The sequence below is a fragment of the Trachurus japonicus genome, chromosome 22 (assembly GCF_045865225.1).
Source record: "Trachurus japonicus isolate A0001 chromosome 22, Traja_1.0".
NCBI classification, from domain to species: Eukaryota; Metazoa; Chordata; class Actinopteri; order Carangiformes; family Carangidae; genus Trachurus; species Trachurus japonicus.
In genome coordinates, this window is record NC_140928.1 from 6,474,908 (window position 1) to 6,502,557 (window position 27,650).

At 41.6% G+C, this 27,650-nt stretch overlaps 1 protein-coding gene across 6 annotated transcripts; it reads right to left on the reverse strand.

Annotated features, from left to right (window-relative positions):
• Nucleotides 1-1,738: 1,738 nt before the first annotated feature.
• dnaaf9 (dynein axonemal assembly factor 9) lies at nucleotides 1,739-23,298 on the reverse strand. Of its 6 annotated transcripts, none has more exons than XM_085766755.1 (38): nucleotides 23,130-23,298; nucleotides 21,679-21,758; nucleotides 21,373-21,498; nucleotides 21,152-21,276; nucleotides 20,941-21,037; nucleotides 20,720-20,826; nucleotides 20,533-20,610; nucleotides 20,312-20,413; nucleotides 19,794-19,849; nucleotides 19,562-19,697; nucleotides 19,112-19,193; nucleotides 18,961-18,997; nucleotides 18,769-18,853; nucleotides 18,612-18,688; nucleotides 18,455-18,499; nucleotides 18,261-18,306; nucleotides 18,029-18,140; nucleotides 17,693-17,763; nucleotides 17,543-17,590; nucleotides 17,341-17,431; nucleotides 17,097-17,200; nucleotides 16,817-16,960; nucleotides 16,309-16,394; nucleotides 16,017-16,118; nucleotides 15,237-15,354; nucleotides 15,025-15,113; nucleotides 14,757-14,891; nucleotides 14,307-14,432; nucleotides 12,001-12,038; nucleotides 11,086-11,221; nucleotides 10,742-10,828; nucleotides 9,913-10,019; nucleotides 9,539-9,613; nucleotides 8,492-8,679; nucleotides 8,240-8,305; nucleotides 7,150-7,243; nucleotides 6,763-6,881; nucleotides 1,739-4,503 (listed from the first exon to the last, which is right to left on the reverse strand). In XM_085766755.1, exons 1-37 carry the CDS (start codon nucleotides 23,183-23,185, stop codon nucleotides 6,775-6,777), a joined length of 3,459 nt encoding a protein of 1,152 aa, XP_085622881.1. In that variant the 5' UTR covers nucleotides 23,186-23,298; the 3' UTR covers nucleotides 1,739-4,503; nucleotides 6,763-6,774. The 6 variants fall into 6 exon arrangements, with proteins under 6 accessions (XP_085622881.1, XP_085622879.1, XP_085622885.1 ...); XM_085766759.1 differs by having other exon boundaries at nucleotides 1,966-1,984; XM_085766758.1 differs by having other exon boundaries at nucleotides 2,153-4,499.
• Between the last annotated feature and the right edge of the window lie 4,352 nt (nucleotides 23,299-27,650).

Consider the following 27,650-nt stretch of genomic DNA (forward strand, 5'->3'; position numbering starts at 1 on the left):
TCTGGATCACTTTTTTTTTGGTCATAGTTGCTGCATTGAAATGAGAATTTTCACAATAAAAGCACCGATTATGCTCATCATTATCCTTTAACATCTGATTAAGTTTCATGCACATCTTTAAATCATTAAAATGTAAATATCCACAGAGATACTAGTGGAGCATGTGCCGACTTAATCCTATTTTTTTTATACTAAATTGTTCCTCTCAGTTTTTATTCAAGAAACCACTGAACTTTTCTGAATCAAAATCAGAAGATGTCAAACAATCTGCAAACTCAGAAACACACTTGATATTTAGGAATTAACACTTTAAGAAAAATCTTTCTTTCGCCCCACCACCATTTACAATTTAAAAGTTTAAGAAAGACATAAAAATTTAATTTTGCAGCTCAAAACTTACTATATAATAAAGTAATTGGTCACTAGTTAGAAAACAAGCACTGAATGAAAATTAAAGTATACTCAATTACCATTTTATTAGGGACTCTTTGTTAATAATTAATGCTGTATAATACAAAGAACTAAATCTAACCTCCTACAAAATGCTTGTGCTGCTGGAACAGCACTTCTATAAAAGTTTTTGATCAAAATAGGACTCATTGTAATATTGTTCCATTAGCTTTAGCTTAGGCGTTCCTAATAAACTGGCTGCTGAGTGTGCGTCATTTTTTTTTTTAACTACACAGAGACAGAAACTTCTTGTCCCACGCAGCTGGAAACATTCAGCGCCCAGGGGACACTTAAAAACTGGGGTCAAGGCTGGAAAAGAATGACAACTGCCCCACAATCGCACCAAGTAAAAGTGACCAGGTCCAGCAGTGCACAGTGCGCTATTGTTGCGGCGACCTGGACCCACTCAGCGGGCTTTGGCAGACGCCAGTGAGAGTGATGAGTGTTTACATGTGGCTGTCATAATAGCCCACAAATAGCCTGAGCTCACTGCCTCAGTAAAAATACAACAATAGAGTGGGGGGGAGTGGAGGCAGAGAGGAGAAAAAGGGCGGTTAGTGGTGGAAGTGATATGGTAAGAGTGTGTTTTAAGTGTATCTGGGTGGAGGGAGGGTGAGAGGGTGTGAGGGGGGGGGGGTCCTTGCCTTGAGTCGCTGGGGAGAAGCTGGCGGCGCGGTGGTGGCAGGAGAGAGGCAAGGAAACGCTGATGTCAGAGGTTAGCCATGTGGAGGACTCTATCTGCCTGGCAACAATACAAGGACACACACACACACACACACACACAGACTCCATCTTCCTTTCTTCTAAACACACACACTCAGCATGAGGAAACAGCTAAAACTGTGCTACAAGTACAGTAATGTGGAGCAGGATTCCTCACATTCTCAGCTCTGCTCCAGCTGCCATTTCTCTTTAACGAAGTGTGTTAATAGCTAAACCACAACACACAACACACACACACAGACTCACAAGCTTTGATACACACTCTGACAGCTTGTGTTTAGTCTGCCCCACTCTCTCTCTCTCTACGTCCCAACGACAACAACAGGCCTCTCTGCCTCTCAGCTGGTGCTGATACAGGGTTTGGATGCACACGGTGAATTCGTGTCGTCTCACCAAGTGACAAATCCACTACTATGCAGAACTGGCTGCACATGTGTTTCCTGACATCCGAGAGCTAACAACAACAGTCACACAGCACACAAACACAGCGGCACAATGTAAACCTGGAGGAGCTGACATTTACAACGACTGCACTGCTGCATTAAGCCATAACAAGAACAAAGAGTGAATAACCATATAAATATTTAATGGATTACGAGGTGCAATAAATACAACAGTTAAGATTATAAAAGCATCAGTCACAGGAAAAAAACAGAAGTTACAGTAGTTTAGTGCAAATGCAGCTCTGTGAACATCCTCACAACAAAATGTGGAAGTCAGTTTGGCAAATTTGAAGGTTTTTTTTCTTTCTTTCTGTTTCTCATAACAATAAACCATAAGAAGTTATTTTCTTCCTTTTACCTTGGACGGCCTGTAGAGACGGGAAAAGAAATGAGCCCTTTGCTTTTTTCTCCCCCAGATCTAATTCTGCCACATCAAACATCTCCCAACTTCAATCGTTAGCGTTTCTTGACATGAATAACAACTTTTTCTTTTCTTTTTTTTTTTTTTTAAATACATGGCTGTGTAGAGCAGCCAGTGTGTGGCTACAGACGGAAGATATTAACCACTGCTTCACCCCCATCTTCTTTTCCCAACACTTGGGCGAATGTGTAATCTCAGGTATGGAAATAATAAGTGCACCTGAGAAACTGTCTGTGAGGACTGTGGGGTGAAGAGCCCGTGATTCCCTTTGAACCTCGATAGGACAGAACGGCCCAAAACAATTAGCATCAACAGTCCCCTGAGGGCTGGGAAATATTTGGTCGGTTAAAAAAAAAAAAAAACATTTCCAAGCCGCATTTCTCCAATAAGCACAAAAAAACACCATAAAAATACCAACTTCTTCAAGAAGCACATACATTCCACATTGTTGCCCCTTTTTGTTTTTTTGTTGTTGTTTTTTTACACTGGAGCCAATCTGAAAACTAGAAAAAGAACAAAACTCCCCTGCGAACACTGCGTTTTCACTCTGCAGTGCACGAACATCACTTTACATAAAAACCAATTAACACCAAACTTTGTTTTTGTCCTATAACTTCAGCTACAGAAATTGCTAGCCTCCACATACAGGATGAAGACACCAGGGTGCTCAGTCTGCCAGAGAGCTGTGTAGCTCGTCACACTGGGTCGGGGGTGGAGGGCTCTTTGGGCCCCCAATGTGCAATAAGTAGGGGTCACCCAACTTTAGTCACAAACTCAATCCTTAATTCTTTTTCCCTTTTCATCTGTTCTTTGACACAAAACATTAAGTTTCTGTCTCCCAACTATGGCTGAGCATGAAATAAAAACTAGAAAATGTCCATTTTCCCTTTAATTTTAAAAGAACATGGATTAAATTGCAGCTTCCCTTCTAGAGTACAAACAATAAATTAAACAGCTATATTTGGTCTGCTTTTAAACTAATAAACTATTAAGAAACGTACCACTGCGAACATAAATATTTCTCTATATTGATTCCAGTACTCTTTGATACTCAGCCTTTACTCCAACAGCTTTTTTTGGTTCGTTTGTAAAAAAAATACCTGAATCCACCTGAGCCCTCCAGTGGCCTTCCCCTGTGTGACCTCGCCTACTTCGCCCTCTGGCTTAGTAAAAACACATTGCTTTAAAGAACGACTCCATGGATTCCTTTCACCAACACTGTTGAAGGACGGATCCTTGCCTGACAACGTCTCCTCCTCCCCCCAGTGACAGGGAGGAAGATGGAGCTCTGAATGCAGCTTTAATCTCTGCTTTTTCTTAGCCGTAGCCAAGGCACTGCTGGATCAGAGAAACCTGACATCTCACGACCGATCAGATTCTCTCTTTTTTTTTTTTTCCTTACAAAAAGAAAAAAAATTGCATCTGCTTTTTGCCTTTTGTAGCTTGTGCGAGAAGAGACATTTTGCTTGCATCTTGAATTGTTCAATTCACAGTCTTACAAAAATACTATGTGTTGATTCGAGGTAATTCAAATTCATAGCAGATATGTAAAATAAATGTGATAATTTTCTCTTTGTTGTACCAGTTTGGTGAAAGGCAATTCTGTCAGAATATATGTGGCATCATATTCACATAACATCTTAACACATGCAAAATAGTATAGACATACTTGTAATAGCAGTCGTGTAAATATGTGTGTGAGTGTGTGTGTGTGTGTTAGTGTTCATTTGATAAATATCACAAACGTCTTACATAACCCTCGACTCTTTAAGGACCGCTTTTGATCTCTTGGCCGATTACGTTTTCAGTCGCTCTGCTCTCTGACGTGGAGCAGCTTTAAATTTGTGGCACCTTCAGTCTTCCATACGTCAGCCTCACAGCCATTTCACTGTCAATCAAGGTAAGCCTCTGCAGTATTACATAACTCCAGAGTGACAGCAACTGTTGCTGGAAACAGACGGCTTTAGAGACGAGTGCATCTCTGAATCGCTAAACGGGGGGTATACAGCTTAAACAAGAGTTATCATTTAGTCAACAAAGGATTTATGTTACACATTATCTTGCTCTTAAAAACAAGCGCTGTAATCTGTTTGCATTTTGTTCAGTCATGTCATGTCTGAGCAGAGGTAATGTTTTTTTGTTATATAGCATCTCATTTTGCAACAAAAACCCTTCGCTTGCTGTTAAGACCCTTTATGGTTTTATTTGGGATACAAGCATTCAGAGCGCACCGCAGAATACGAGCTGTGAGAGACTGAGAATTTAGCAGCTCATTCGTTTGCCCAGCTTTGTCCTTAAAGAGCTATTTGAGGGTACAGTAAGTCAAACATATAAAAAAACACAAGGTACAATTGCACTTCTTTTATAGAGTGAAGGAGGAGGACTGAAAGAGAGAGACGCTCATGGAATGAGTAACTTGGGGGAGAAGCTGCTCCTCTCCATGTGAACCCCTCCTTTGCTGGCTATCTGGAACATGCCAGGGTAAAACGTGTTAGAGACGCGCTTCATTGCTATAGGGTCATATTCCGCTATTCTACGCAATGACTCTTCTAAAAGACAGTGGCACATCTAGCATAAGACGGTATGGCTTGTTCAGGTTGAAGTGGACTCTACTGGGAGGACAGATGGGGCCAGCAGTGTCAGGTCTGGGATCGTCTGGAGGAAAATACTTTGCTGTAAATGTTTTCACCGTCTATGTTTGTCTGCTAAAGCTGAAAATAATATTATCGATGGTTTCACTTTGACTGGCTGTTGACAGCATCAGACTGGACAAAACAGGCAACCCTAAAATACTCTGAGGTCACCAGCGATTTAAAAATATCCGGTTAAGAATCTAACGACAGTGAGTAAATGTTCGCCTCACTAATCAACGTTTCCCTCGCTGCTCTTTTATGATTCAGATATGAAACTGCGACGTGCTCTCAGCAGTAACGCCCTTCCTCTCCTGTTCGACATCTCTGAAAAATCTCACAGCGTTCACGTTTGAGTACAGGCGATGTTTTTGGTGCGGCGCACAAAGGCCATTGTTAAGATATGGTACCGTTGTCGTAGCAGCAGACTGTGTGCACACTTCTATGTGCATTTAAATGTTCCCTTGTCAGTATTAACCTCCCTCAAGACAAAAAACCCTGTTAATTAATCTGCATCTTACACTGCTGACCCCATAATGAATGAAAGCCATCAGACCTCCAGAGACTGCAGCAGGGTTCCTCCACATTCAACTCGTTTAGTTCGGCATCACAATTGACAATTGACCTGTTGCTGTTCCAAAAGACAACAGCACAAGTTTTCCACAGAAATTAGTGACATTGGCTGGTTATAGGATTTTTTAGGAAACCTGTGGAGGAACCCTGACAAGAGGAAGACATCGAACATTAGTGTGACACAGGATCGCGGAGCAAATCGTAGCATAACTACTCATTTCAACAGAACATAAAGGACGGTTCTGCAACAACACATCGTCGATACTAAGTCTTACACCTTTCACTGAAGGCTCTACTCATGTTTACCCAAACCTCACCCAAAGTTTCCCCGATTATTTCAGGTTCCCCTGGTCCGACCCAAATGTAATGACCCAAAAATACATGTTAAACAAAAGGGGGGAATGTTTACATTTATGTGACAGTAAATGAACATTTTGACCAAAACTGAACTGAATGATCCACAGCGAGGTTTAGCTTGACTTCCTGGGTCTACCTGGTTTCTCACTGTTAAATTAGCAGCATTATCATAATCAGATTCAGTGTGATTCTTGGCCTCGGCTGTTTTATAACTTCACCCCTTTGCTGCAGGGACTGAAGTCTTTTTTTCTCTTCTTTTTTTTGTTCTTTCATTAGATTCGCTTTAGGAGTCTTAAAATAAAGCACTGGGGTGGCGTATAGCAATGTGATTAATGGCATCATTCATCAGATGTCTGCAGCCAACAGCCTGTCCAATGTTTACAGCTCTACGGCCAAGCGCTCCCTCTGCTGCAGCACGGCACGCAGACAAGCTAACAGGTGGGCCATGGATTGGGTGACAACAGAGGAGGAGCGATTCTTGAGAAACCCCACCAGGGAGCCCACCAGAATCACACGGCCATCCATGCCTGTCCCGAAATAGAGGCTTTAATTTGCCAACTGTGATAAACAGAAACGCACAAGCTGTAGGAGCGAGGGGGCTGGAAATTCCCTTCAATTGTGAAAGTCTCATAGCATTGCAGGCTTAGCGGCACAATCGCGCTGGTTTAAAGATGCGGGAGTTCCCGTGTGTTGCGTTACGGTTCAGATATGCCTGCAGTTGTGTACTGCACGACCCCTCGCTGCTTGACAAATGCGCCTTAATTTGAATTAACACACGCCGACCGCATCAATGTGCCGCTTTCATTTGATAAATGCGATACGGCCACGTGTCAAAGTGCTAACTGTAGAGTTCGTGTTGTGGCAGAGGGAAGTCAGCCACGCCGTGACTTGACTGCCTCCTGATGGATGATGTCATTGTTCGAACGCTCACCTCCGCTCATCCTTTTCGTGCCGCCAAATTAGTAAACAAAGTGACATAGTACGTAGATAGTGATTGGATTTCTAGCAGCAGCAGCAGCAGCTCCTGCAGATAGATGCATGTGGTTTGAACACACATTGACCATTCAAGTGGAGTGTTTGGTACGTGACCCCTGTGCCCTCCCCCTGCCCCTCCCATGGTGATGGCCTTACAGTTGAATGAGACAGATGGAGGCAGTGGACATACACACAGATCCTATCAGGGATCAAACAGGTCAGGCTGTCCCTGCAGCTCCAGCTGACGGTTGAAGATCTCGATCTCTTGGTTGGCCTCTGCGATGTACTCTTTAATAAATTCCTCCATGTCTGCGGTGACAGTCAATGTACGGGAAACAGCAGCAGCATCATCACGAGCACAACAGGAAACAGATTCAAGCTAACCTGCATTAAGTTTCATGATTATCTGTTGTAGACTTCTTCACTCATAAAAGTCTAATTCCTGTCATATCGCTTTTCAAAAACAGAGTCTAATTTCTACACCCACACTGACACTCACACTCTGAGCCTTTAAAAAGTGACACATTATATATACTTGGTGTTTCAGAATAAACAGTAACCTCTATGAAAAGGATACTGGGATGGAAGCTCCTTTTTTCTCCAAAGATGTTGACGTATTGACAACCGTTGTAGAAGTAGCCTTGTGGCAGTGGATCCAAGTGTCTGGTCACCTGAACAGAAACAAGTTCACTCATGTCATCGACTGCGTTGACCACATCAATAATAACAGCTCCGACCTGGCAAGCGCTCTTTTAGAAGATAAGAAGAAGTAATCCAGACCCGCACTCTCTGAACATGTTGTGTTATGATACTGTAAACAGATAAAATTGCCATTTTTGTTCAAGGATTTACAATAATAAACTCATAATAACAGAAAGTTTTATCAATTCAATCGAGATTAAACAAAAAAAAACAACCTTTGAGTAAGTTGGAGTTCGACCCAAAGAGTTCGATTTTTGTCTCATCAGACCAGAGAATCTTTTTCCTTTAAATGCTGCTTGGTAATCTCCAGGCATCACAAGCCTTTTACTCAGAGTGGTTTCTGTCTAGCCACTCCACCGTAAAGGCGTGATTGATGGAGAACTGCTGAGATGTTCCTCCTGCAGGAGTCTCTGCAGTGGACTCCTGAGGGAGGAACAAAGACCCCTCATGCCTGGTTACTCAGTTTGTGTGGACGACGGCCGACTCCAGGAAGAGACCTGGTTCCAAACCTCTCCCGTTTCACAATGACCCAGGTCACTGAGCTCCTGGGAAGTCCCAGCGGTTTCATATCTGCTGTACCTGATCTATGCCCTGTCGCATTTTTATCTATGAGCTCTACGGGCTGTCCAGGCTGAAGGTCAGAGGTGAGAGAGACTTTTCTGGTAGAGCCTCAATTCTCTGGAACAACATGCCCCAGGAGATTAGACTTACAGGCTCCTTATCCTCTTTAAAAGACGTGTTTTTACTAATACTATTATTATTATTATTATTATTATTATTATTATTATTATTATTATGAGATTTTGCTGGCCTTTATGGGTTGGTTTTTGTACTGACATATATACACAGGTGTGCGTCTTTGAAAACTATGTCCTCTCACTTTAATTTACCACATACATCCACTGCCTGTAAATATAAAATATGTCCTATATACAGTAAAATTACACACACACACACACACTCACATGTATGGTCTTGATTTCGTGTGGTGAAAGAGTGATCTTAGTCTTCTTGGGCTTCTTTGTCTGCTTCTGTCAGAACCAAACAGAAACAACAGCCTTAGTGTTACACAACAGTTTCTTTACACTTGACTGATGCTTCCCACAGGTCTATACACAAGTCTCGTGTGTGTGTGTGTGTGTGTGTGTGTGTGTGTGTGTGTGTGTGTGTGTGTGAGTGCTGGCATCAAAAGGAGTGCAGCTATTTAAAATGTCTACCTGCTTGGTGCACAGTCTGAGCCAGTCCTTGGCTCCGTCCTCGGTGAGGCCGACACCATCAAAGACCATGAAGCAGGGCGCGTTGGTGTCCCGGGGGCCCGGGGTGAGAGGGCCGGCGCTCTGATCTGAGACAATGCTCAGGCTCCCACTCACTGTGTTGTAGCTCACCTCCATCAGCTGATCTGAGTCTGGAGGTTCCACAGAGAGAGAGGCGCTCACATCCAAATGGCACATGCAGTTCACACCTCGTGCGATCGCCTGCTACAGCAGCTTCGCATGGTAACAGCATGCTGTTGGTGGTGTTTATGGTGTAACATCCATACAGCCCCTCTTGCTCTCAAAATGACTCACAGAACTCACGTGTACAAAAACAAGGTAAAAATATGTCCTCACTCAATGTAAAATATGTGCTGGATGTAGAACGGCTAAATACAACGACTAAAATAAAGTAAAATAACTGAATAGAAAGCAATGTAAATGATACACTATAGCCTATACAGACAGTGACTGAGATGCACACTTGACACTAACGGGAATGTGAGCATTTGTCCTGGGATCATACAGTCGCTCCACACGCGCTCCACTCTCCTGTTGTCTCTCTCAACTCTCTCTACAAAGATCTGCACACTCTCTGCACAACTCCTCTCAGCCACCTCCACTTTCTCCTCATGCAACAACTCTACACAGGTTGTTTTTTTTTTAAATGAAAAAAGAAAAAGAGTGAGAAAACTAAGTGGAGAAACCAAACCGGTGGACTATGAGCTGAATTCTAAACACCAGACACCAGAGCAACAACCGAGCAATATTCCTACCGTCAGGAGCTTCTTGCCTGCCTTGAGGGCAACCTTTTCTCTAACAATTCCCAAAAGTGGGGAATGCAAATGCAGGTCAAACATTTACCAAGGAAAGAAGTCACATTTGTTTAGTAATTCTTAACATAGGCAAGTTCTCTGGAATACGAAATCTGATCTGAAAATTGAAAACGTTAGCAAAAGTGACAATGTAATTTTATAAAAGAACGTTCAAATTAAAATATATATCCCCTACCAGAAAATCTGACTTTTCCCCAAACATTGTAGACGTTTCCACGGAAGGGGTTCGGCTTTAATGAAGACTTGAAAGCTGCAGAGACATTAGCAGAGTTTTAGCGGTGAGAATTGCAGGATTTAATAATAATAATTTAAATTAACAATTTCCTCAAAGGCTAAATTGGCAGCAAGATGTTGTAAGTGCATCCTTTGGGAATAGAGATTATTTCACAGCAGCGGCTGACAATTACTTTGAGACCCTGAGTTATCTCCATATTTGGAGGGAAAGACAGCTTATGTAATCATCATCAAACGCTGCCAGCTCATATCTGGCGCTTCTGTCACGTGTAAGAGTCAGAAAAGGGGAGGGGGGAGGCTTTCTTTCCATCTCACCTTTACAGCGGGTGACAAATAGAGGCCTCTCTAGGGGCCGGTTGAAAGCCACACGCTGCTGGGTGAGGATCAGAGACCCTGAACCAGAGAAGAAGCGCCCTTTGCACCTGAAACACAGAACACGAGCACATTACACAAATAGTGAGAAAGTTAAGTCGAGAGCAAGCCAAATGTTTGTGCTACATTTTGTCTTTGGCTCGAAAGTTGTTTACTCTACCAGCTGCCCACAGGAAAGAGGCCAGCGAATGTGATTTGCGGGGAAAACTGTGGGAAGTGGATGATGAGACTGTAAATGTAGAAACTCGTCGACAGGTGAAAAAGTTACTAGTCTTGGTTGAGCAGTTGCGGATGAGCAAGAAGCATCGCAATCACATGCACACACAAATTAAAGCCTGAGGATGGGAAAACCAGAAAGGGCCAGACTGGGGCCAGATATCCAGTGTATGATCCGAGGGGAGGATTAAGCAGAGGTTCATATTAGGCTGACCACTGAGGCATGGAGCCTGAATGGAGCAGATCCAAAGGGAAGGAGACCCCTCTGTGTACATGGCAACTGCGTGGCCAACAGCTTGTTACTGTGCTGCCAGGAGGCAGCTGGTGATAGAACACAAGATGCCCCGAGGGGCTTTACAGCAATCAGCAGCCGATACCCCCACCACTGCAGCTGAGTGGCAATTAAACCGCAGGGAGGGAGGCGTGGTGGGACTGAGGAACGCCGAGGCAGGAATCAACGCCAATCTGTTGCTCAGCGGCCAAAAGGCTGAGTGGACACACCAGGACACAGGGGGGGTCACCGCAACAAGAGTGGAACACACAATGAGGGTCTCACCATCCAGGGTAAAGGACATAACGTGCTCTCAGCATCTGTGGCTCATTGAAGCTGCTCTCAGACAAGATCAGATTCACATCTTCAGTTCTAATTAGGAGAAAAAAAACAGGAATGAATGAAATCTTTACAGCATCAAAATAAAGTAAATATATTAAATCCTAAGCTTTTAGCTGAAACAGTGAAATGCTCTTTCAGGACAGAATGCACTGTGCTAACCCTTCTCTGACCCAAATATTTAAACATAGACTCAAAAAGAAGAACAAAACATGGCCCTGAGTGAATATTTTAGGCCAAGATAAAAGCAGTTAATGTGCAGCATTGATCATGCTGCTGCGAGTGCCTACCTGGTGACAGCTCCTCTCTCTGCTTGTATGAAGGCTGCAGTGGGGTTGGCAGAGCGTACCAGCTGCTGAACATGCTGCATGAGAGGGTGCTTCTGCTCCGCTGTCAGCCCGGTGAACACCACTGTACTCACAACACCTGACACACAGCGAGAGGCACAAAGAGGGAAACGTGAATTCCAGGAGAAACCGGCTCATTTGCCTGAAAACGCAGTATCTGTGCAGCCGCTGCAGAAAGAGCCGTTTTCAAACCAGGTTTGATTTACTGCTGGTACTGCGGCTGTGTCCTGCTGCCTGCAGGCTGACGGCTTTAGGGAAAGTGACATTTTGAGAGCTTCAAAACCGACTGGAAATAAAAAGGTAATAATTCTGTGACAGATTAAACTGTGGTGGTTTCACACAGACTGATACGTCTGGTTTTCAAAGGCATATTAAAATTGTCAGTTTCACAATGACGTCCATATATTTGTATAATGTTTCTTAACACTGCAACACACTTCAAAGTCAAGAAATCAAACAACAAAGCACAGAGACACATTCATATATTTGACTGGTGTTTGTGTCGGATCTTTGATTTGCTACTTTACTCTGAGAACATCACTTATATTTCATTATTACACGGCTCTATTCCATAGATCCTCTCGGGGTTTATTTCTCCATAACAATCTCTGAACTCTACATTATCCCTTACTTATTTTTCATGCATGTGCAACTTCTCCTCTGACTTAATATCATGCATTTCTTGACCTTTAAGGTTTATACTGTAGTACTGCAGTTGAACACCCTCTGAAAGAGGATTACAGGTCTGAAAAACAAAAATCAATATCAGTGAATGTCAATCCAGTGTTTGCTCAGTGTTTAGTTTATCCGGGATGTGTTGTGTTGTTGTGAAAGCAGAGGGTGAACTGTGGGACGAACCTTGGCTGCACTGCTCCAACAGCTTAGGAAACGTGAACCTAGCGTGATAGACAAGAGACAAAACGAGTTAAACGTGCAGTCTTTACTGTAAGCCATCAGTCACATGCAAATTTATCTTGACTGTACCTGAAGGACATCTGTATTTTAACCCATACCTTCTTCCACAGTATCATCACTAACAATAACTCTACTTATGACTAATGGGTGCTTGCCAAAATGGTGCAGCAATAAACAGGCTAATTCCATGTTATGGCCCTGGGCTAGCAGGACAGTTATCCACCAGGAGGCATTTTTCATAGGATGACATCATGACTATGACTGGCAACTGACCAGTGTAAAAGCTTTCTGTAATCTCATTTAATCTTAACATAATTTATCCTGAGTTTTCTAATCGATCAGTGTTATACACCACTTTCTGAAGAACCATCCAGAGCCAAGTCCGCCCCCCCAACCCCCTCAAGCCACTGCAGGGGGGGCGGGGGGGGATTTGGGTGGGTGAGTGGGGTTCAGCAATTTGAAAGGCATTTATCTTTCCTGTCCTGATGTAATGAACTGTCTACATCCATCACAAAGAATGGATCATGACTGACTGATGAGCTTCAGTGAGGAGGGTGAGCTGGTCGCACATGTGGATCTGGGGGATTAGAGGGCTATGCAGAGGAGGGGTGACGGGCAGGTCAGGCCTAAGCTGGGCTAACCACACCCAATTAGCGCCATAGTAGGGGTCCACAGACCTCCACACAATCTATGGCAGCAGACAGTGATTGGGGGGGGTTTGTTAAAGATGCCTCAAATGTTAAAGGCAGCGATAACCACATTCCTAACTAAACCTCTTATTACACATTTTTCCACTACTGAGCCAAGTAGAGCTCATCAGAGAGCGTGACTGCAGGGACATCACAACATCACAACACGTTTATAGAACAGGAAACAAATCACTCCGTAGATTTATTATTAAAGCTTAGCTTTCTAAAGGACTGTGGGAGTTTCCCTGACAGATTTTTTTTTCCCTGCTCCAATATTTATGAGTGATACTGTGCAGAATTAAATTGTTATACTTTAGCTGCTTACCGGGACGTCGGTTGCAACACCTACTGGATTTTCAGTTTCATTTCAAGTGGTTTTGGAAGCATGACTCAGAAACTAGATCCGAGACTGCCTTCATCTGTATACAAGTATCACAAGCCAGCCCAGCTTGGCTGTGCGGTGGAAAGCAGCCTATTAACTGGAGTGGTATGTCATATTTCGTGGAGCAGCTCAGTCAATCTACGACAGTGAGAAGCTCTGTAAGCTACATCTAAAGCCTGTAACAAAAGGAGAGTGAGATTAAATGTAGAACTGATCCTCTCTGTAAAAGGGACCCAGCCTGAGTTTTAATAGCTAAAAGTGTCATGTAACCTCGTCCTGGAAACCTCCGGAGCTTCAACAATTTATCAACATCCAGCCCTGTCTGTCATCTGCTCTGCCCATATGTTACTGTAAAACTGAAAGTTCAAACTGAGCAAAAAGCACAATTTAGATATCAGCTGCCATAACCGCTGTGTTTCAGCTTCAACTGTATAAATCAGCAGAGAATATGACTAAATACACATGTTGCATGTAACTCTGGTTACTAACATCCATTTCAAATGCAAACTGCAAGCATGTGCTTCAAACAGGGAGATATGAAACACATGGGCCTGAAGCAAAACTAATGGAAACTGCTACAAGAGTGATTTGAGAAGTTTTTGTTGTGTTGTTTGCTATTCAATGGATAAACTTTTGGTGAAGTACCATTTAAGATTGTGTAAGTAAAGGAATTGGATAAAAACATTGGGAAAATGCAGCGGGTTCTGCGTCAGTGCTTCTACCTTGAAGCGGCTGCAGGATTATCACATATACTGTTGTATTAATCTGTTAGCTACAACTGAGGGACTATATTGATTCTCTTTGGATCAGAGCAGGATGTCATTAAATTAATGATCTATAGGTCGGCTAGGTCATTTCACGTATTGTTATTATCTACACTGAGGTTCAAAATATATACGTTAAAACGAGGGTATCGGATAAACAATGAGAGCTGTTCACTGACATTTGTTTGGTCTTATCTCCCAACAGCCTCCACTGAGATTATACTTAAGGATGATGTCATTTTTCAGTCAGGAATTTTATCTTCTTCAGGTCGACATTGTGAGGTTTTGTTAAATAAATGGTAACCTCATACTATAAATATATATGTATATAAACATACATCAGATTAATTATGATTTACAGTTTATTGTCTTTGTTTCATTTTTGCAGCAGTTTAAAGGAGATAGAAATCTCACCTGTGCTCCACACAGGAGGCGAATGGATCCACACAGGCAGTGGCAGCACCAATGGTGAAACACGCCTGGACAACTGGGTCAGGGTGGAAAAGCACAGCCTGGACCACATCCAGAACATCTGTGTATCTGTAGGAACATTTCCAGAGTTTAGGGACAGTTTTTTTTCCGATTTCTTCACACTTACTCTTTTTTTTTTTTTTTTTTTACAAAATACATTTTAAATTTACAAAAAGGTAGAGATACTAAGAAATAGTTTTATCCTGTGAGGTGGAATAATATGCTTGTTATAAATACTGCAAAATGGACATGAGACAATAGTGTTGTCCTTAAAAAGTGAACATGCTGTGTTTTCTAAATACAACACCCTCATTTAGCTCGGCTCTGTTCCTCTGGATTAGTCTCAACTTCTCAGTTCCCAGCTGTTTCAAGCTGATCAGCAGGCTTTCTTACCCAGGTGAGAGCACCAACAGACGGGGTTTGCCTCCTGGGCCTCTCTGGCTCTCCAGGAAGCTGGACAAATACTGCTGGAGGTGAGAGGCTGAGAAGCTGTCACAGCTGTCAGGACCAGGCTCGTACACCACCCACCTGAGGGTGTAATGAAAAATAAAAGTTATATTATCTCCATTTGTGTTTTATATAATACCGTAACTAAAGTGTCTGTATATAAAAGGATAAAAGAGCAGGAAATATGAGCATGTTGGTGGATGTGCTCTCTTACCTTCCACGCTCTTTGTTCAGCTGGACCAGAAAGTCGCAGAGTCTCTTCTTATGGCTTCCTGGCAGACCCGTGACGATGGTAATGACAACCTTTTCACACATTAAAAAGCCCACATCAGATATGAACTTAATCTGTGTTACTAGGATTAACCTTGGAGGCCGAAGGGGAAAGAGTTCTTTGTCTGAACCAAAAGAAGATGATCCACTGCTCACCTTGTCTCCCTGGCCTTTCACTGGGTTCTTAAGCTCTGCGGAGGGGAAGAGCACTCCCAGGTGGTCGAACAGAATGGGCTCCTGACTAATGCTGCTCAGGGCAAAGTGCTGCAGAAACCTGGTGAGAGCCAGAACACAGGAATCAGTAGGCAAGAATGGAGTCACAAATGGATAAGTCTTGTGACTGATCATGTAGAGTAATGTACAAAAGAGAGTGCTACAGTTTTACAGCTAGGACTTTGTGCTTCCTTCCACCAAGCTGCTCCAGTTTTGGCACAAGGAATTAAAAAGCACAAAATCATCTTTCTTTTTTTTAAAAAAATCTCTGGTGGAACGAGGCCGTCAGAAATCAGACTGATACTGCCAAGTTTTACAAAAGAGAGCAACTCATTCTTGTGAATGCTTATGCTTAACAGTGAATGTCTAATTATACCAGATGATAGATTTAGGACCGATGTGGGAAATCTAGGAAGCTGCAAAAATGCTGAGTTACCGTTGCAATGCTGTCTTCTTTGTTTTATCTATATTGATTGTAAAGAAAGTGAGTGCGTTGTTTATTTCAGGCCAGATAGTGAGGCTACATTATCTTCCACTTTCTCCCAGCAGGGGTTGATCTGCCGGATGTAAATAGTCAGCACTGATGAAACCCCTTCATCAAGATACACAAGCTTAAAACCTATTTTGGGAATACATACTCATGATTAAGCAATACCCGCAGTAGCGTCAGGTTTTACTACTTGTTTAGTCCAACTCTACGATGAGCCTGCTCTGTGTACTAACATGTCCTGCTCTGGCAGCTGGGAGTATGAAGTCTTCAGGCTGCCTCTGCGTTTGGCCACTGGTGGCTCCTGACTGTCGTGCAGCTTCTGCAGTCTGGTGTGCCTGAGAAGGAAAGGAGGGGAAAAACACAGAATTACATTTTTAATGATTTTATTGACAGACTGATTGATGATAAATGCAGGAGTAACATATTAATAAGTGAAAAGCATTAGACAGCTTGACAGCCTATCAAGATGTTGTTGACATTCGTACTGACAAGCTGAAACTGGTGCTGAAAATGATGCTTGCTTACATGTTTTTCTGGCTCCAGGTCAACTGCTCCTGTTCCAGCAACTGCAGAGTGAGTCCAGATTCAGAGCTGTGCCACACCGACAACACCTGAACCAGGAGAGGAAAGGGTCAGACCTCTGGAGCCTCTTTAATGAGCATAGAATAATGAGAAACTGTGCTGGAAATGATTTTGTTTTGTACTAAGGAAACATACGACGCACCATCACAAAATCAATTCATATCTTGCATCTACAACTCAAATTGTCTGTCTATCTGTCAGACTTAATATTTTCAGCCACATTTAGACAAAATACATTTTTGAAAATTACTATATAATCATTAATTTAGGCTTCCATCACATCATTTTAAACATTTGCTTAGCAAAATACAGAGATGTAATGGATATTAGAATCTTAAATATGTTCAACACTGCTAAAAACTTATATTAATTACTTATTAGACGTGATTGAAGCCTGGATCAGCTGTACACAATGATACCTGTCGACTTCGGCCACTAGATAAGTTCTGACCTTGGAGTAGAAGGCCCTGTGGCTCTTAGATCTGGGCTGAAGAGCAAAGACCAGACACTGGTCAGAGCTGTGGAGAGGGAACGGGAGGTGTGGGAGCAGACTGCTCTCATACTCCACAAACAGAGAAGCCACGGTGCTGGAGTCCTGGTGGGAGGAGGAGGACACGCAAATCACACTCAGGCTGTTACCATACGTTCCACTCCATATGCAAACATACTGTATCATAGTATGTAATGACACAAAACTGTTTTTCTCTCAGTCATATTACTAATCCTCATACCGGATCATAGAACTTGATGTTTTTGATGTGATCCTTGGACAGAGTAATGCTCCCATATTGAGAATGGATAAACAGGAGTCCCTCGGAGAAGAAAGTGATCTTCCCTGAAAATAAAATTTGTATGAATAATAAAGAAATTATACAGATTTGCCACATAATGCACTGCACCAACTTGAGTATACAGTGACACAAGATTGTAAAATGACTGCCAGCTTTCTAAGCCACGTGAGAGTGTGAGTGTCACCTTCTTCAGGCGTGGAGAGCTGGCTGCTGGAGAATACATAAGCAGCATCTGCTACAGTCAGGGCAGTTCCCAAACAGGTGGCTTCCTCTTTCTGTTTAAGACACATATTGGAGGTCATTAACTCACATGTTCACACATACGGTACGTAGACTAGACACCCATGGCATGTGGTGCAGTAAGTACATGATGCTTCTGAATTTACCTTAGTCAAAAGCTGGGCTTGCTCGGATTGCTTCACATCAGACTCCATCTGAATAGGATAAACAGTTAAGTTTTTATTCGGCATTCAAAGCACTGGTCCCGTTTTGGACTTCTAATGTAAAATCAATTTCATTTTCATCCCTTCACATACCAGCCAGCAGGCGTAGCGAGGCACAGTTGTAGTCAGGATGGTGTAGCAGCTGTCTGAGGACACAGTGCCATCTGCAGGGGAGGAAACAGACTTGACTGAAATGGAGCATAAACAACAAAGCCAAAGACTGACAAACATGGAAGATGAATCACAAATATAACCCTCAGGGCAGGAAATAGGCTATTTTTAGACTAATCCTCTGTTGTTTCAAAACCACTTTTGCCTTTTTCTGTTAACAGAAACATGCAGACGTGTCCTTATTATGTTAATCAAATTCCCTTTGTGGAATCAATCAGCAATCCATTCTTGTTAGACTTAATCTAATCCGTATCGTACCTTTCTGCTGGATATTGATGCTGGACTCCAAGAAGGACTCAGAGAAGACCACGGAGCCCAGATCCCCCCTGTCCTGCTGAAGGTCTGGGATGTCATGGACGGTCATGGAGGCCTTTGAAAAAAAAAGATACGGTTAGTCAAGATGGAAAAAAAACTTTCAAAGGAAAATTATATCAGTGTTTTATTGCGACAGTTTGCACGAGCAAAAGAATAATATGCCTCTCTAACTTACTGTTTTCACTACATAACGGCTGTCTTCATCAGTCAGAGAAATTATCCTGGAAATGAGAAAGCTCTTTTAGTTTCACCTCAAAAAATTCAGAAATTGATTTTTTCAGAAAGCATTTAGTTTGACAATGAACACAATGAAAATGTCAGAGAGATGTGCGAAAAAGAAATGCTTGCCAAGCAGCAGTTAACACCCACCTCCCTTGCTTGTTCACTGCTTGAATGCTGAATTCACATTTGGACCTTAAGAGAGGAAACACACAATCAAACCACTTCAAACTATGAATTTCATTTCATGCTTGGCTGAAATTCTCACATAGCAAACAAGTTTGAAAAAATTAAAATCAATATGTACCTGAGAAAACTGCGGTACTGACTTAAATTCAATGAATCCAAAGCCAGTAGAAAGGTGTTCTCTGCTACATCCTTAGCCTATGATAACAAACAGTTTGCATGAGTCATTATGTCTGCTGTGAGTTAAATGTTAAAGTTCGGTGTAATATTTTCCTCACCTTGGTAGCACTGGAGGTACAGGAGTAGCATTTGATTCCTGAAAGGACAGCTTGAACTGCAGCTGAATAAATCTGTGATAAAAGCCTGAAGAAAAAAAAAAAAAAAAACATTCAGAAAGTCTCAAACATTTAACGATCCAATAACTTACAAGGGAAAATAAAAATTACAAATTTCAAAGAAAAATCACTTACAAGACTTCAGTTTTCTTCTGGTCCGTGTTTTGATTTCCTGTGAGTGAAATACAGAACAGGAAAATAACGGGATTAGTTTGGAAAATATGTAACTCTTACTATTATAGTTTTATGAATGTGAAACAATATCAAATAAGCAGTAAAACCTCACCAAGGTATGGAGAGTGGGTGGTCCCAAAGAAGTAGGTTCGAGAGCAGGCTAGAGGTCCTTTAGGAGACACACACTGCAGAACCTAAGAGACAAAAAGTGTCTATTAAAAGATGCATTCATGTCATGTTTCCACTTCACTGTGGTGTAAACACTGGTTTGTACATCAACAGAACACTTCACTAGGTGGTGCTGCAGGCCACTTTCCCTCTTCATCAGTTACACATAATGGAAACATTAGACCAACGCCATTTGAAATGCATGAGTTTTACAGTGACAGGCCTTCCGCTCTACTAACCACTTTGAAAAGTATCCAGCCATTAACAGGGATGTAAGTCGTTTAGAGAGTAAAGCTGGGTCATTTTCTCATATTATACCATTTCCTAAGTTGGACTTGTTCACAGCACCACCGCAGAGTGTCCATCAAGCATGAAATTATTCTGCCTCTCTCACCATGTGTTTGGCTGTGGAGCCTCGAAGCCCTGTGTTGCGGACCTGGTGGCTCTCTGAGGGGAAGTTGAAGGAGTAGCTCTCCAGATCTTCGGAGGAGGAATGTTTTCCAAACAGCACAAAGGGCTGCTGACTTTTACTGAAATTAAGAAAAACATTAAATTAAGCAAAAGCATCTTTTCATTCAACAAGCTTCAATGCCAGAGCTGAACAATTAGTCAAATATGACGAGTACCTTTTATCTGTGATGTTGCTTGAGATCAGTCCATGAGAGTAATAGGTACGGAACGGCTGTGGATTGATGAGAAAACACTTCATGAGGACACTTAGCTGACTAGACAGATTAGACACTGACTTGATCTCCTTTCAGTAACTACACCTTTGCCTTGTCCACTGCACCTGTGTTTGCATGTTCATGTTCAATTTGCATAAAGTGGAAGTGGACTGTAATAACCTCTGATGACGATCACCAGCTGACTGGTGATAGTACATTACTCACACAGCAAGAGGATGGAGGGAGCGTGATAATAATGAGAGTTACTATTGATTATTTTTTTAATCACACTGTACACTCTTCTGTCACACTATGTTCTCACATCTCACTGTCAGTTTAAAACCCAGTGGCAAAATGTCAAGTGAACTTTAACCTCATAATTATGAAAAATCTATGATATACTTAACATTGTAATTATGGTAATAATAATTATTACATTGGAATATAAAGTAATCTAGACTTTGTGGCTATAAACTCACCTCCCCTGCCTGAGCTTCAGACAGCTCAAGGATGGACAGATGGCTCTCCAGGTCCATGCTGGAGAAGAAGCCACTAAACTGCTTCTCAAAGTTAACCAAGTCCTGCAATAGACAGCACCAAGGTTATATTAACATGACAGCAGCATACAGGCAAATACAGGACCAACAGAAACAATCCTATGACGGCGAGAACAGCAGATATAAAACAAAGTCAGTGTTACCTCTGCGAGGAGATTGTCCAGAGACACAGGGTCGAGCCTGTTGTACATCTGCCAAAGCTTCTCACTCATATCCATAAGCTGTGCAATAGAGAATACATAATTTGAATGAATACTGACTAAAACAAGAAGTAAACGGCTACAAAAGCTGATATGAATGATAAATTTCAAGTTTGTAACACATCCTTACCTTGTATTTAATCGTAAAAAAGCTTCCTCCACCGATACCCTCCAGGGCAAATGCTTGAATCAGAGGCCACTTTTCTACCATGAACATATCAAACTTCTGGGTGTGCCCTAAAAATAACAGAAGAACAGATTTAATTATTTGTGCTGTTGTTGGTGTAATTACTCAACAGGTGCAAGCTATCAAATGTTGAAACGTGGAGATAAAAATGTGATGACACGTACCCTGGGAGCTGTAAGGAACTCCAATACGATAGCAGTCCTGCACCATGGTGACAAAGCTGGAGATTTTAAATTCTTCTGCTGCCTCCTCATCCTCATACTGTGTGTGGAGGAGGACAAATTACAAACCATTACAAACACTACCACAAATGGTCATATTTAGATATTGCTGCAGTAAAAAAAAAGGTTAGTTGAGGCACAAGAGCTTTTTAACCTCTGCCTCCGTCATGCAGTAAAGATGCAGGTTCCTCCAGTGAGACACGTAGGGCAGCAGGTAACCATAGTTTAGTGGGTTACAGTACAGATGGACACACTCCGGCTTGATCAGTAGGATCACATCTGACGAGCAGACAAGTAACGTGTCAGGGTAAATACACACTAAAGCGAACACAGCATGTGTGGTTAAAATGCTGTGACAACAACTGAAGAGCTCACCATCCAACATTTCCTCTGGAAATTCCTCAAGGGCATACTCCAGATTGAACTGATTTCGCCCGTACAGTCCATAGAACAGGTATTTTGCGAGCTCAGTGCATCCTTCGTTATATCTACTGTCAATTCCTGGAATAAACAAAAACAATATTTCTTAGTTATTTTTGGAATGGCTACAGCAGTTGTTTCATTCACCATGTGTTGTGAGAATATGTTTCGTCTAGCTTCAGCAGCAGCTGGCAGTGCAGATAACTAGGTCAGATAAAGGAACAAAAGTTAAAGATAAAAAAAGTTTGCAACTTAACATACCAAGAGAGCACAAGATGCCATCGGGAGTGGCAGCACCGCCATCACATAGCAGAGACTGAATCTGCCGCAGGCGACAGCAACTGGAAAATACAACAATGAGAAAACGGTGTTTGTTAAATTCATTAGAGATGAATGCTCATCTTAAAAATTCAATCATAACCTTGGAGACAGCAGTTTAACTACAACACATGGTCCAAAGATTCAAAGATATCACATTTCATTTTCATTTGAATGCAACAGACCATCCTAAGGTGGAAACTGACAGTAAATTAGTCTTAACTTAATTTAACTGTATATAATCTGATATAATTCATAAATATGACAATTATGAGCTGCACTCAGTTGGCAGTTTATTACACTTAGCTAAATCTAATGCAGTCTTGTCACACGGCCTTCAGTGATCACTTTGTGTTATTACTTTTTGGGGTGTTGATTCACTACAGCATTGGATCTTGATTACTGCTCTGCTGTCTGGTCAATGCAGCCAAAAAAAACACCTGTCCAAGCTTCAAATAGCTCAGAACAAAGCTGCTAGACTAGCACTGCACTGTTGGCATGCAATGTAACGGGTTTCTTTAGAAATATCTATTATTACAGTAAAAAACTAAATTGCGTATACTCTCAATAATAAATTAAGTGAAAGATCAACATAGTCACATTGCTAAATATTGCTAAACAAAAAGCCAGGACAGACCCAGATCTGTAATGTACATGTAACAGGGCCATCACAATGTGGAACATGTTACCTGGTATAATCACTAACATACCCCGCAAGGCAAGTTTCAAGAAATTGCTGAGAGATTATGTTATTCACAACATTATTGTAAATGGAATGAGGAAATGTAGGCTACTTACTATAATTATTATTTTTTAGTGAACTTTGTCATGGAAATGTTTGTAATTTGACTTGTTGAATCAGGTATCTGACATCTATTTTATGTGATTTGTCTTGTTTTTGTCATGAAAATGTTTTTAATTTAATTTGTTGGATCAGATAACTGATAATCTATAAACGACTGCATTTCTGGCACCTTTGTCCAAAGCATTTTACATGCTCTTGTATTAAAATACAACGTATATCAGTGCTACCACAAACTACAGCCTCCACATACAGTACTGATGATCAATACTGATCATTGTAACGTTAGGCATCAATAATTTATAACGGGCCTGTGTTTGATTTGGCTAGGTGTACCTAATAAACTAGCAAAAACCGAATATTATATCCGTCGTAAAAACGGATTTTCGCAAAATATGTTTTCGATTGAAATGAACAGACATCGCATTATTTGTTACACATTAATGTTAGCTGTAGGTTTTGGCGATAAAACACCAGATTTTTGGATGCGAGTAACGAACAGCCGTTGGAGCTAACGTTAGCCGCGTTAGCTCCACAGCTTCACCGAGGCGTTTCGGTAAACAGAAATCGTTATGTTACTATATATAATTACCTGACAGCCGGATTGACGCCCGAGAATTTCCCGTTAAGTGTCCTTATACCGGCCATTGTAACTCTTTACGCTTACGTTTTAAAACCGAACAACGTTGTATTATATTTTTTTGCGTTTTCAGGCCGAGAAACTACATCACCGTCTCCATCACCCTGGAGAATGTCTACACAAGATAGCATAGCAACGGAGCAAACCATTCGACAAATGGGGGGTGTCCTAAATAATTTAAGGACGCCTTGGAGCAATTGCAGCATCGTAACTCAATAATGATTTATTATTTTTCTACTATATTCCAACAATATTACTGCTGTATTTCCTACCATATCGAGGTAGCCACACAGATAAATTATGGAATCCGAATTGGCCACTGTATATCCCCATTTTACGGCGTGGTACTGTCTTGTTTTGGGCCGTTTGACAGCGTACCAGGACCAACATGGTGCAATCCCCGAGAAATCTCAGTCGACCTGAATGTGGGGAACTCCTGCAGAAAAGCCGGTGTCAGCGTTGCAATATAATGTATGTGCTATGAAGAGATTTACCACACAATGTCCTCCCATGACCTTATAACAACACCAACAACAATAATAATAATGTTATATTGTATTCACTGTATTGAATATGCCTGCATGTGAAGTAAACACAGGCCTATTATGCATGATTATGTTATGAAAATGCATGTCCAAACCTCTCAGTGTATTTTTATATAGCCTACAGGCATATGCAGACATAAAAAATAAATAAAAATCGGCAGCCAAACCAAACAGTAGGAAACAGAACAGGGCAGGAAAACCTTGTCATTGACCTTTTAAAATTGCTCTTTCCTCCTCAGTGGATCAAACTGGCCACTCAAGAACTACCACACACACACACACAGTGGTCAGCACTTACCGTGCAAACAATTTAGGCCTACTAATAGCCTACTTACACACACATGCCATCTCACTCACTCAGCCGGTCAGCTCATAATGAGCACCCCTGAGTGAAACTTGCACAAAGTAGCACTTGTTAGAAGTAACATACACGCACAAACACTCACGCACACACATGCATGTGATCATACACAGCCTCATTAATAATACATGAGCAGGAAAATATTCTCTCTCCCAGCAGAGAAAGGGTTATTAGTGATTTTAATTAATTGGTCTTTCTGCAGCCTGAGGAGGCGCTTGAGTGCCACTGATGTATAGGAGGAGAAATGGAGCAGGAACAGGACCACGCTGGGAAGGTCAGGTGAAAGGGAGAAAGATTGGGTGAAGAGCACAAGAGAGAATAAACCAAACTGCTGAAAAATGACATTTGCAAAGTGAATGAAAAGATAAAGAGGTAAAAAGGAGGAAGTTGAAAGCTTTAAATGAAAGAAAGTAAAGACAGGACAAAAAAAGACGAGAAGGAAAGGAAAACGCTTATATTTATTTCTGCAACAAACATTACTTTCTTATCTAACAATGAAGCATGTTTTAAGTTTTATTTGAGATTACAGAAGAAAGTCAGATATTGTTTGTTTTTTTCTTAAAGTGTAGTATTGTCTTCCCACCACTGGATGGTGCTGTCTGATCATCTATGTTGTATCACTCACTGCAGGTTTGTCCGGGTCAGCTGTGTCACAGAGGCCTCATTATTCAGAGGTAATGAACCAACACACTCCACTTTTGCTGATTTTATACAATGAACTTTTACAGCAGTTTGTTGAAGTGATTTAAGGCCTGAGTGTTTTAACACAGTTCCCAGTGTTGCACTGTAAAAAACATCAACATGTGGTTTCTCAGGAGTTTATATGTCTGACTAGTTTGACTTCAGACTCCAGGAGCTGTGAGTGTTGACGTTTATTATAGGAGCTGGTGGGAGATTTTAGTTCCTGTCTGACAAACTGTTTCCTCCTGTTTTCAGTCTACAAGCTACATTTTTACATATTTTACTTTTACTTCTTCTCTTTTTTTTTTTTACAGTCTTGAACCCTCTCGTCTTACTATTTCTGTAAGGCAATTTTGAAGTAATCAGAACCTGATATAAAAACACATACTCTACATCAAGACACATCAGGACTTTTCAAACAAAGGAGGTGACTCTAGTTTGACAAAGCTGAGACTAAGCCTAAATACATAAAAAATATATCTCTCATAAGATTTTTTATCAGTTTCTGACACTAGGGAAAATCCCATTTAAGCTAATTTAATGTGATATCCTTTTGATAACTAATGTAATAACTGTTGGATCCCCCTCTGATGAGATCTACTCTGAAAACTCAACGTCTATAAATCCTGTATCTTCAGGACGTCACTGAAAGTCAACTCATTACTGATGAATGACTGATGAAGCCTGCGCTGTAATTATCTTTTATCATCGGTAAAAACCACCAACAGATAAATACAAATTAATCTGATATTATCTGATTCTGCAGGCTAATCATTTAAACTCTATCCATATCCATTTACTCGGGCGTAATATGTGTATATCTGCAATTAGATAAGAAATATGGAAGCATCATTTACCCTGTGAAGTGAGCTGTTTATCACTGCTTGCTAATTATCAGACCACATTGCCTTCATTAAAACATAAAAAACTGTGACACGAACGCCACTCTGGTTCATGAGGAGTCGACGTTTCCATAGTAACAAACCCAAGGGGGCAGTTGTCGGTCTGAGAAGTGAAGCTCACTTCCGCGTTCAAAAAACTGCAATCCCCTCGGATTCCTCTGGGGGCTGGTGTCAGAAGGGAGCATTCCCCATAGACCCCCGTGTTAAAATCGCCGACTTTACATCCTCAGTAAACATGTTAAAAGCCTGGTGTCAGAACGTTTTTTCGTCTCAATCGATAGTTTCTACCCCCGCACACACTCTGAGGGGGGTGAATTTTTTTTTTAACTCTACCGTTTTACTGTTATTAGGTTAAAACTCTGGCCAATTAGGGCGCGGAAACGTTGAGTGACAGGTCCGAGCAGCTCCGTGGACAGCTGCTTCGAGGCCAGTGGGCGGGTTCTCGGCCGGCCAATCCAACATGGCGCTGTTCAGGCCGCCATATTTGAGTCACAAAAACGACTCCCCAAAACCAATGGGTGACGTCACGGACGCTACGTCCATTCTTTTTACAGTCTATGAACAAACCACAATTCGGACTGGGGCTGAGAAATTTAATTACAGCTCCCGCATTATCATTGAATAATATCAGTGCAGAATTGACTCTTGGCCCACCGGAGGGCACTCGGTCAGAACCGGCCCCGGCGTCTTCATTATGAAATGAGCGACTCTATCTTCTATTGTTGTCGTCTCACAGAGGAGAGATTGATTCTCGCTGCTTTCTGTTCAACACACAAAAAAACCCTTAATGTAGCCTTTCACACCCCTCCTCCTCCTCCTCCTCCTCCTCCTCCTCCTCCTCCTCCTCCTCGTCTCTCCATCTTCAACACAACAGTTCGCTCTCATGTTCCAGGTTAACTCAATTGTACAGAGTAATCCGCTTCTCTCTGGCTCCACACAGGCCTCCCCTCTAATCACCAGCCATTTCATGTATAAAATAAAGCCTGATACAGTCTGCAAACTGTTATGTTTTACTTCAGCTGAAGGTTCAAAGAGCCTGAAAGCACCACTTATCATCTCTTTACTCTTACACTAAATCAAATGACTGCGAGCAGCATGAAAGGGCAAATGATTATCACCAGTTCTGCAGCTGCAAGGAGCTTTTTGGGGAAAGACTGTGAACAGAAACACACGAGATGAAGTGTTAACAGCAACTTCTACTGTGCGAAACAAAGTGTAAATCCAATCATCATTCATTTACAGTTCTCACTGTCAAACTTTAAACTCTGTTCTGCTCTATTCACCTGTCAGAAAACATTATTAGGGCATGATATATAGCCTATAGGATTTTGGGACCAATATACAGTAAATATCAGCAAGTGAATGTTTACATAAACAAATATCTTTTTCATGATTCAACCTAGACAGTTTTGAAGGCACAAAAAACTGCTCTTTGGCTTGTTTTGCACATGGAAATAATATTTTTTTCTTCTCTCCCCTGACTTCTTGTTATTCCTTGGTGAAACTTCTGCATGCTTCTTCCTTCTGACCAAACCAACACAAACAGTGAACTGTCACATGTCTGTGCACCTGCATGCAAAACTAAACCCAATGAGCTGCTCAATGACAGTAACATACATGTGTTTTATCGACATCAAGCAATGCATGACTGGATTGATTTAGAGATTTTTGTACCCTTTACTGTATATGTGCGAGGGCAGAGAGAAATTTAAGCTGCAGAGAGGAAATTAATTATAGATTTGAGAATTACAATGTTTTCAAATTTTCATTCAATGACTGAGTCAAACCGACTGTGAAAAACTGCAGCTGTTTAATTGTATCATGCAGTGCGCCCGTAAGCATTTGTCACATTTTTCCATTCATTTAACAAGGTTTTTATTTGAGCCTGTATGTCATCGTCACACACAGAGGTAAAGCTCTTTGACTGAGGTTACCTGGTCACAGTGTTTTGTCAGTCCATCTCTAGTCTGAGGAAACTTTTTTC